The sequence below is a fragment of the Panthera uncia genome (genome assembly GCF_023721935.1).
Source record: "Panthera uncia isolate 11264 chromosome B3 unlocalized genomic scaffold, Puncia_PCG_1.0 HiC_scaffold_1, whole genome shotgun sequence".
Classification (NCBI taxonomy): domain Eukaryota; kingdom Metazoa; phylum Chordata; class Mammalia; order Carnivora; family Felidae; genus Panthera; species Panthera uncia.
Genome location: NW_026057582.1, coordinates 97,843,165 through 97,854,337, shown reverse-complemented (window position 1 = coordinate 97,854,337; position 11,173 = coordinate 97,843,165). Strand labels below are relative to the sequence as shown.

General features: G+C 52.5%; 1 protein-coding gene across 4 annotated transcripts in view; it reads right to left on the bottom strand.

Moving 5' to 3' along the window:
* Window positions 1–360: 360 nt before the first annotated feature.
* Window positions 361–11,173, bottom strand: part of CGNL1 (cingulin like 1) — a 157,681-nt gene continuing 146,868 nt past the window's right edge. For 3 of the 4 annotated variants that reach the window (XM_049613684.1, XM_049613683.1, XM_049613685.1), the window contains exons 15-19: window positions 7,227–7,310; window positions 6,427–6,551; window positions 5,354–5,462; window positions 4,882–5,045; window positions 361–3,570 (exon numbers count right to left, since the gene is read on the bottom strand). In XM_049613684.1, the coding sequence (XP_049469641.1) occupies window positions 3,435–3,570; window positions 4,882–5,045; window positions 5,354–5,462; window positions 6,427–6,551; window positions 7,227–7,310 (618 nt within the window). In that variant the 3' untranslated portion in view covers window positions 361–3,434. The remainder of the gene's footprint in view (window positions 3,571–4,881; window positions 5,046–5,353; window positions 5,463–6,426; window positions 6,552–7,226; window positions 7,311–11,173) is intronic. The other variant, XM_049613686.1, reaches the window with a different exon arrangement.

The window sequence follows — 11,173 nt, the reverse complement described above, 5'->3', positions numbered from 1 at the left end:
CGATCGAGAGAGATCATGTGTAAATGCTGATTGTTGGAGAACCCATTTTAGTTTAGGTACAAGGAATAAACAGGGAGCATCTGTTTATTCTCAGTTACTAACACACTTCCCATTTTGCCTTGTTCTGCAAGTGGGCAGTTTGGATTTCTCAGCACATCACCAGCAGCAGGCATATTAATTCTCTCAGTGTTTATCACTGACCCACACCCACCCTTCTATTTCAGAAACGGGTCCCAGGCATGACAAGTTCTACCTCCTCGAGCAGTTTCCAGCCATTCACCTTGCTGTTTCTTGGTGGACAAAGAGCCAAGCTCTGGAGCAAACAAGGGAGTCAAAATAATGGGAGAGTCAAGATTCCTGCTGGGTGACACCATTTATTGAAAGGCAACCTTGCTTTATCCAGTTCACGCACATGGAGGTAGATGTGCCTGAACGTCTCTTCCCCATGACAAACCAAAGCAATCAGACATACCCAAAAGCTGTAGCCCAACAGAATAAGCCTCTTGCCTTTGTCAAATGACACTCTGAAGCAGGAAAAAAATTATAAAGATATACGATGATTGTCTCCTCGGCATTGCATTTGGCCACGTATTTGTTTATTAAATAAAATATTTTTTTCTTTTTAAGCTAGCTAAAGAAAATATTCTTGAATAGGGTTAGTTCTTAAAGCAACAAACAGAAAAAAATGAGTATATAATAAAATCAAATGATAGCATGTCAGAGCTGGAAAGGACCTTGCACCATGGTCCTCATTTATTCCAGGCAACCTCTGGAGCACAGGCTCCATCAAGGTCACCCCTGTCAAGGTCACCAGGGCAAGAAGAGCGAGGACTTGAAAACGCTTCTCAAGTCCCAGTCCAATGTTGTTCCCAGCCCGCTACACCACATGCTTCACTGCTAGAGCCATTCTTATGTAGGGTGATGTGTTTGTTAACATCTACAGCGGCCCATCTTTTCCAGTAAGGATTCAACCCTTTTGAATGGTGATCTCTGTTCTCTTTTCATGGGCACCTTTGCTTCTTGCAGCCAGACTCATGGCTACCACAAGGAACTGGCAAGAAAGAGAGACAGTGACTTTCTCACAAAGCAAGATGGACACTCACCCCCAAAGTTCTTGCATCTCCGGCCTTTCTCATCTTCCACCTGCAGTTATGAGTGAGCTGAGGCATTTTTAGGCAGACTTCTTGGCAAATTCTAAGGATGGTGGAAGAAGCAGGAAAACCAAGAATATACCGAGGGTCGAAGGGAATTCCAGTGAACCAGGCTTGTTGTGTCCCCAAGAGCACAGAGGAGCTCCAGGGCTAGGTAGGGAGGGGCTCAGCCTCTGTGTTCATTTGTATGACTGCTGTCATCACCCTCTTTCCCCTAACTGTACTCCAGGAGGGGATTTTGGTCTGCTTTATTCGCTGCTGTATTCCCAGGGCCAAGGACTGTGCCTGACACATGATGGATGCCCAATAAATATTTGCTAAATGAATGAATAGCTAAAGGGAAGAATCTCTCCACACCTCAAATAAGTAATTAGAGGCAAGAACCACTCCAAGCCAGCAGAGGTGGAAAAGGGTTTGACTCAACTGGGGGTTGGGGGGGATCCTGGGGTAGGGGATGGTGACACCTGCCCTTAAACCCAACTGATTACTCTGAATCCCGCTCAGTGGGCTCTGTGACCTCAGGTAGGTAGCACATTGAAACACCCTGCTCCTCTTGGTAACTGTCATAGAGTTCTCTGGTCCACAGGCTTCCCATCTATTAGAATGCCTGGGGACACTGTCAAAGCAACTGAACACTGTTCTCTCTGCCCCATTGTGTGTGTGTGTGTGTGTGTGTGTGTGTGTGTGTGTGTGCGCATACACACACATCTTACAGTGTTCTCTCCCTGGCGTGGCCCTCCTGAGCTGTTGGTTCTACACTCTGGCCCTCACCTATAGGGGCCCAACTGTGACTGGATTTGGCCTCTGGCCATACCTGGGAACAATCAAAGTGGGAGGTGACACTAGAAAAGCCAGGAAGAAGTACTGGGATACTGCATGTTCCTGATTCCACGTTCCCTATAATGCTGTCCCAGCAACATGGTCTCGCCACAGACCTCAGTGAATCCCAATTACAGTATGCCTGGTGCTGGCCAATGTCCCTCTGTCCCAGGAAGCTGGGAGGAGCCTTCCAGTTTGTACAGAAACACCTCCTGTCTGGCTTTCATGTTTTCCCTTGCTTTTCTGACATAAACTCGAAATCCTACTCAATCTGCCCCTTGTCTACACATCCCCCCAGCTTTCAAGAACTTCCTTCTCTTCCTTTCTCTGCATACCCACACATGCCTGCTTACCTCCTCTCCTCCCCTTCCCTGTGACCTTACTGGACACCACCTTTTCTTCCTCACATGGTTGTCCAGGAGCCTTGTCCCCACACCATCCTACTCCCCATTAAGCAACCCTAGGCAGAGGAGGCTACTTGGAGGCCTGACGTGGGCAGAGGGAGGAAAGAACCAATAAGAAATGACAGTAAGACCCCATCCCTCTAGAAACTACATCACTTGCCAAAAGCCTTACTTAAAAGTCTCCCTACCCCAACTGTGGTAAAGACATTGCAGTTGGTGACCAGGAATTGGTCTCAGCAGGGTTCAGAAATGACAACAAAATTCTAGATAAAATAAGTGAGCAGGGCCACAGATACAAGTGATGCTCAGACTTTCTCTCCCTCCATTAGTTATTTACTAGGACCACTTGAATTTCTCTTCTCAGAATTAATTGTCCCTTAACACCACGACAATTCCTTTTTTCCAACTCCCATGTCCAAAGTAGTCTGTATTCTACCCTCTCTCTCATCTAGGTCTTAATAAAAATCTAATAGCTCCATGTTTTAAAAAATAGTAAGCTAGAAGTGTGGAGTTTACAAACAAGCCACCCTACATAGCCTCTGTAATATTCCACAGGGCAACAGAAGCAGTCCATGAGAATCTGGACTAAAATATGTACAGTTTATACATCCTCTCTCTCCCCTGCACAATTGCTGTTAGATAATAACTAGCACTTTGGACCCTTTTCTTTGGTGGGGGAGGAAGCAGGGGCAGGAGCAGCACTGCAAACGGTGCCAGCAGATGGCGGTGCAGAACCCGGGCTTCCGCCTGCCAAATCATATTCTCCAAACCCTGCAATGAGTGGTGGCTCCTCTGCCTCGGGAGTCAACATTTAACCTGCAGTAGCCACCTGCCTGAGCTGGGAGAGGCGTGCTACCCCTTAGAGACTCTGGGAGGACCGCGACGTGGAGGAATCAGCCTGTCCTGTGACCAGGGGACGCCGGGTCTCTGTTCCGCGTGGGCGCTGCCGCTCCCGCTCCCAGCTGCATGTGTGCAGCTAGCTGCAGGTCCCCGCTGCAGGAGGCTGGCTGAGGGTCTCCTCGAGGCATGACGGGCCACCTCCACAGCCCTGGAAGGGGACTCAGATCTGGCTGATGGCAGTGCTGTCCTTGGGGAAAGTGTAGCTCAGCGGCGCCTCGTGGAGGCTCCCCCCGTCCGTGCTGAGGTCATCATCGTCCGTGTCGTCCAGCACCTTGCTCGGCAGCTTCTTAAGTCTGCTGAAAGAAGAGGGGGCATGTTTCCAGGCCCTGGGCTGCGATTCATCTCTGTTCAGGGGATGAAGGAAGGGTCTTGGGTTCCTGTCTATCCACCCCACTGGCTGGCAGAGAAGCCCACGGGCTGGTGTGCACTTGACAGTTCCTTCAGCAGCAGGGAGCAAACTGCCCGTGGCAGGCTGGTGTTGATAGGAAGGGCTGGGCAGGGCTGGGACAAGTTGGGTAGTACTGATTTTTCCTTTTGCCTCAAACTACGATATGTCTCGTCAGGGTGCTGTTGTTGATCCACGCTCCCCCTTTTTTAAAAATTTTTTTTTAACGTTTGTTTGTTTGTTTATTTATTTATTTATTTAGAGAGAGAGAGACAGAGCACAAGTGGGGGAGGGATAGAGAGAGAGGGAGACACAGAATCCGAACCAGGCTCCAGGCTCTGAGCTGTCAGCACAGAACCCGACACGGGGCTCGAACCCACGGACCATGAGATCATGACATGAGTCGAAGTTGGAAGCTTAACCGACTGAGCAGTTCAGATGCCCCCGTTGTTGATCCCATCTTAAATTTTGGTATCTTGTTTACCATGGGCTGTTGGCATTTATTTTTTATAATATTGCATTAATTATCTATCTTGATTACTGAGATTTTTGGTGCCCCCTTAAATGGTGCACCCTAATGTCAGCCCTGGGGCCAGGTTCTTGATAGAAAGGCCCTGTTTACAGGATTCTTAACGGGCTGGGGTCTTCTGTCCATTTACAAGAAAACCACCTATGCCGCCAGCATAGTCAGCCTCTGAGAAAGGCTTAGCTATATGGATGAACATGAATCTAATCTCACCCTGCACCCCAGTGACCCTGGGGCAGGTAAAGTGACCCCCACCCCCAGTCCCCTTATCACAGCAGGGGAGCTTTAGAAATAGCTCTCTCCTGAGATAGTCTAGTCTTCATGAGGATATGAGCCCAAACCTTATCTTATTTCTCCCTACAAGCAGGAGTCCTAAGTGCTGGCCTAAGAGCTGCCTTCTCCATGGTGGTATGAGCTGGGCCTCCTGCTTTGAGCCTTGGTTACCCCTTATGGCTAAGAGGGATGAAGTGCCCAGCTGACATCAGGAGACTGGTTTGGGGATGACACATATGAGACCCGAATGAACAGATGGGGTGACCCAAGTGGATGCAGCCACTCTCTAGGATGGGATGACCCCTCAAGGCGACAACAAGGAACTGGCTTCAGACACCAGGAGTGAGAACGCCCTGAAAGCGCCAAGTTCTCCTCAAATGTCAGAGGAATCACGGTCCCCACGGGGCCACCACGCTCACCCACCTTAGGTCCTTCTTCATGGAATTGAGCTGTCCCTGCAGCTGCTCGTTGACATCCATCTGTTCCTCCAGCTCCCTCTGCAGCTTCTTTTTGGAACTTTCTAGTCTGTCAATTTCCTCCTCAGCCTCCTCCACCTGTCGCTTCATTGCTTTCAAGCGCAAACTCAGCTGCATTGGGAGAGAGGGCAGGTTGGGTGCTAGCTGGTCGCCCAGTCCAGCCGGGAAAGAGAAGAGTCCAGCACAGACAGGCCAGCAATCCAGCCACCATCTCCCCAAGAGACCGAGAGATGGCAAAGGGAGCAACCAGTCTCAGCTCAGGGGCTAGGGCTTACTGAACCCCCTACTGAAGTAGGCTACAAAGGCCACAATGCTCTACGATGCACCTGGGGCGAGGGGAAGAAGGGACTCAGCCTCCACAACTCCATCGCCCTCCTACCTGGGGTGTAAAATCCCATCTGGGAATGAGGGTCCCTCACCTGGTCCTTCTGATCAGTCAGGGACAGGTGCTCATCGTCCACCTGCATCACCAGCTCCTTCACCTTCCGCTCCAGCCGTCGGTTGCTGAGCTGGAGGCTGGCCCGCTCCCTGGAAAGGTGGTGGGGGGGGGGGGCGGAGAATGAAACCCTCTCATCTCAGCCCCTCAGGAGGCCCAGGGCAGTCTGCAGAGGAGGGGAAGCTCCAGCCAGGCAGCCTGGTCAACGTGATGGTTAGGGTGGGAGAACACGACAGTATGGGACGAAGGGGCTGTTCCTGGACAGGTGAGGGAAAGGGTGCCCTATGAAGGGGAGTGACCCGCCTAAAACCACAGAGTCAGCAACAGGCAGAGCTGGGACTGGAGCTGCCCTGAGTTCTTCCAGTCCCAGACTCTACTTTTACAGCAGAGGGTCCCTGACTGCCAGGGTGTGAGCATCACGGGTCTCAGGCTGCCCCAGCCCGGCCCCAAAGTCCTACTGAAAAACCGATAGTGCACAGTGCCATATGCACACGCACCTCACCCCTTCCAGGAAGGTGAGGGGCCAAGAGTGAGAACGGAGGCCAGTAAAGCTCAACCCTGGTGCTGACCCCCAGGCTGTGACCTTAGAGCTAGCTGCAGAGAATCTGCTGGAAATGAGTGTGGCCCTCTGATCCCAATGCCTCCCACCCACTGTGGGGGTCCCGCCAATCTCTGAGATGGCACTTGCCCTCTGCTCCAATACCTCTGGCCCCCGGGGCAGAGTCAACCTCCTGCCTCTAAACCAGCTCAACCTCAGTAGCTTATGAGGCAGCGTGGTCTGGTAAGGGGTGGGGAGAGGGGCAGCCGCATGGTGGGGAAGCCGGGGACTCAGGAGTAGGCTGCCTGTGCTGTCGTCCTGCTGATGTATATTCAGCCTGGTTACCTTCCTCAAGCACTCACTGGGACGGGTCTCGGTTTTCTCATCCATTGTACCTGCTCTACCCTCCTCACGTGAAGGCTCATGAGGACAAGAGACACAAATGGGAAAGCACTCTGCAGTGTGACCACCACTACGTGCCAGGCCTCTGCACCGCAGCTGGTCCTGGTGGGGCTCACCTCTCCTCGCTCTCCAGACGGTCCTCCAGCTCAGCGATCCTGGCCTCCATCTGCACCACCAGCCCCTCTTTGCTGGACCTGTAGGAACCTTCCAGGTGGATAATCCGGCTCTTTAAGTCCTTGTTCTAGAATCAGACGGGGGTGCTGTGAGGGGTGTGTGTCTGCCGCACTCTCTGTGCAGGTTTATAGGGTGGAGCCAGCATTTGGTGGGCATCTGTGATAAAGCTGCCTTCCGTGACAGGGTGCATGGCCCCAGGGGACCTAGGGAAGCCAGCAACGTCTCCAAGGAAACAAGAGCACTCAGCTCCTGGCAGGCCAAGAGAAGAGGTTCTACCATGTGCCCTTAGGAGCCCAAGTGAAATCTTTGGCTGTCCTAGGACTCCTAGATGTCAGGCAAGAGGCGTGGCCTTGTTCTTCTGTCAAACCTATCGGGGGTGGAGGAGGCAGGAAAAATAGGCTCCTCCGCCAATAACATACATAGTATTCAGTGAAGAATTTACGTCAACGGCATGTAAGAGAAATGATTCAAATAAGCTTTGAGCAACTCACGGCTTTTTCATTTCTTTTGCGTTAAAATTTAGCCCTCTTAGGATCCAGAAGACACCACCTGCAATTTCTCCTCCCCAAGCTGCTCAACCTCCAAGCAGATTTAATATCATTGGGAAAACCTTTCTGGAAAAGACCTTGGGAACACCTCCACCTCTCGGGCGGGTTATGTCCCAGAGTTCTTTGGATGCCATGCAAAGACGACCCTGTTGGGGGTGGGGGGGGGGGGGGGTCTAGTCCAAAGCCAGCCTCACCTGTCTCTCCAGGGAAATCTTGTCACACTCTAAATCCTGCTTGACAGCTCTCTCCTGGAGTAGCTCGCCCCTCATCTGCTCCATCTGCACCAAGCAGAACAAAGCCAGCAGTGAGACAGGCTGTCTCTAGATCCTTCAGGCTCAAATGGTTCCCGGGTACCAAATCCTAACTGCCAAGCCAGCTCCTCTTCATCAGGCCGTCTCCTCTTGGGGGCAGGAGCTGTTTCGCAGATACTCTTGGTTTCGTGATGATTGCAAAGATAATGACACAAAAGGCAGTAATGGTCATAGCAAACCCTGCTGCTATGGACTGAATTATGTCCCCCCTGCCCCCCCAAAAGATACAGACTCCTTGTATCTAAGATATGACCTTATTTGGAAATAGGGTTTCTACAGAGGTAACCAAGCTCAAATGAGGTCATTAGGGTGGGCCCTAGTCCACATGACTAGTGGCCTTATAAAAAGGGGAACTCTGGACAAAGGGACAGATATGCAGCCGGAAAAGATGGCCATGTGAAGAGAGACACAGGGAGAGTGCCACATGGAGAGAGAGGATTGGAGGGAGACATCTATCGTCAAGGAATGCCTAAGGGCCAGAAAACTGCCAGAAGCTAGGAAGAAGCAATGGAGCGTCTCCACAGGCCCAAGGGGAGTATGGTTCTGCTGACACTTTGATTTCAGACTTTTGGGCTCCAGGACTGTGAAATAACACATCTGTGTTGTTCTAGGCCACCCCATTGGGGCATTTTGTTACAGCAGCGCTAGAAAACTGGTACACCTGCTTAGCACTCCACAAGCACTAGCCTGTTACGTCCCCACAACACCCCCAGGAAGTAGGCAGTACTATCTCTGCTCGGGGCACCGGGGCTTAGAGAAGCTCATGAATTTGTCTGGAGACCAACCACTCCAGCTAGCTCACCCAGGACCGAGGATGTTCTCAGGACACAGGACTTACGATGCTAAAACTGAGTCCAAGCAAACCGGGATGAGTCAGTGATCCAACCTGACCAAGATCTACAGAACTAGTAACGGGGGGCTGTAGTATTCATCTGAGTTCCTGACTGCTGCATTACAAGTTCAAAGTTCAGAAAAGGCTTCTACTACAGTTAGCATACCTCAGAATGCTGCTAGATTTCTCCCTTCATGTGCCACCAACAAAAGTCAGCAAGAATACTGGGCAGCTCCCGGTGACCTGGCAAAGCCTAAATGCTACCGAGGATTTCTTCTGTATTAAGAGAAAATGAGGCTAGCTGAGCAGCACCCAGAAAGAAGTCCTATCGCCTGCCTCTGTTTCCCATTCCCAGCGGGCTTTAGGCAGCAGTGAAACAAGCACCAGAGGCAGAGGTCCAGACCCTGTTCCCAGGACTGTCCAGCAGAGGGCAGCCTGAAGAGGCCAGGAGAACTGACAGGGGAAATAAAACCCACCCCCTCCCCTATAAGGTGGGGGTTCAGCCTGGGTAAGAGGTGTACGCACGGGAATGCCTGGATACCTGGGGAGCATCTCTAACAATCTCACCAGCCTGGCCTCCACTGGGATTTTCATCACCTGCACAAGCACCTGAGGAAAAGAAAAGCTCACCCCTCCCCACCATCTGCCTGGAAAGCAAGACCCGGGGGTCCCAGGAATAACAGGAGACACGACCCTGCTGGGCCACACTTGCATCTCCTCCCTTCTCCCACGGTCCCTGCACTGTGCGTATGGTATGTCTGGCTTGGAGTGGGTGACTGACAGGGAGTGCCGAGGAATAAGGCAGGCGATAGGCAGGGCCTGGACATGGAGGAGGCTGGGACTCTGCCCACAGATGAGGGGGTATCTGTGCAGTCAAAACAAAAAACATTCACATTTTTGCATTTCTGACTGGCAGGGTTCAGAATTTTACAACAGGGGACACTGATGCCCAGGGCAGTTATACATGTGACTGGAGACAGCAGGACTAGAACCCAGATCAAACCTACTCACAGCCCACGACTCCACCTGCCCTGGCTCTCTGGACCAACCTGCAGAAAAGGCTTCAAATGGATCTAGGGTTCGCATGCAGCTGTCTTGTAAAACCCAAGGGGAGAAGGCAGTCTCCTTAGGGCATCCTTGCATGCAGTAGGGGAAAATGCCAGCAATGCAAAGGGTCAGCAGGCAGAGCGTGGAGAATTCTGCCTCATGACCTGGCTCCCTCCCTGCATGGCCCCAGAGCCCTTGAGAATCACATGCTATAAAGGTGCTGGAATATTCCTGTAACTGCCACAAGAGCACAAAGTGCACAGCTAATGAATGCGGGCTCACAGCCCACTCGGAGCGGGGCCTTTGCACACACCACACCATGCACGGAGGGTGTCAGCACGGCCGGGCCACGGGACTGCAACGTGCCTCCCGGGCGGAAGCGTTGCGTTCACGCCCCTGGGCAGAGGCCAGGACTCCACTGAGAACGCAGTTAAACTGTCACTGTGATGGGAAGTAATTACACAGACGAGCAGTGGCCGCCTGGCTCTTCTTCTGGCTCCAAGTTCACTTGTGTGTGACCTGAGTCGCCTCACCTTTGGGAGGCAGACTCGTCTCTACAACAAGGCACTCGAACAAAACAGCCTGTGAAGGCTCTTCGAGGTGGCCAAAAGCAATGTACAGTGAAAGCACATTTTGGTGGCTCTGCCACCCTCTGTGGCTCTCCTGAGGAAGCCAGAGGCCCCTGCCCCATCCCTGCCACAGAGGAGTCACCCTATCTCTCTGGACTCTGAGGAGTGTCCCCGGAAAAGGCTTGCCCTGTCAGGTGCCAGTGAGCGTGTGTCTGTGAACACACCAACTTGCCTGCTGGGGAACAGCGGGTCTTAGGATGATAGGATAGGTCAGGATACACTACACAATCAGCCCCAGGACGCTTAAGACCAACGCAGGACCTGCCCTCAGTATAGCCATGTGGGGGACAAAGGAACCAGTCCTGTATATGCAGCACATGACGGAAGTCACAGCCCAAGCTCACAGGACCGGGGAAAGAGACCCTCAGTTGCAACCTACCTGAGAGGTCTGAGGGGAGCAGGAGAGGGAATAGAGCTTGCCAAATCAGGGCCACTGGTGAGTCGAGTGGCAGGTGGGAAACAGGACGGGCTGCTGGAGGAATTGCACACACAGGGACAGGGGACAAGCAGGTTAAGAGATGGGGGACAGGGAGCAGTCACATAGGGCCTGTCAGAACAGGTGACTGGAGCAAGCATGGAGACTGCACTCGCTAAAGGAAATCTTGAGCATCTTTACAGTGCTGTCTCATTTTGTCCTCACCGCTCTGGAGGAGGTAGGTCCTGTTAATAGCCCCATCAGTCCCTGGAGCCCAGGAGAGGCTGTGGACACAAGTACGGAGACTGGGTGACACCAGCTGAAGCCGTGGGACTGATGAGACCCCCAAGGTGAACTGTATGACGAGGACCCAGAAATGTGCCCTGGGGAGCATGCTCCCCCAACTCCATTAGGGGAGGCCGGGAGGAAGCCAGGGCACGGCCCTGTCCCCAAAGCCAAGAAGGGTGAGGATTGAGGAAGGTCAGGCATAAGGAAGCCCAGGAAAGAGCACCTGAGCAGGACAAGAAGTCCACTCTGGAAGGCTCAGCAGAGGGGGGAGCCCAACCACAAAAACTGGGAAGGTGCGGGGCATGAAGAGGTGGGTCAATACCTCTCCTTGAACTCCAGCGGTGACAAGAGTCACCTACAACTGGAGGGCTGGGGACGTGAGGTTCCCCAAAGAAGACTGCCACAGAGGGGCCCCAAACCTATCAGCAGGCAAGGGTGAGAATCACGGAGGAGAGGAAAATTCTAGATGCTGGACAGTAACGAGAAGGGAGCCGGACAGGGAGACTGACCGTGTACGGGGAGGGACAGGATGCAGGCCCGGTGCCGGGGGAAGCATGGAGTAGGAGAGACCGTTCTCTGAGTCTCTGAGAGAGCATAATGCAGGACTTAGAGGAGGCAG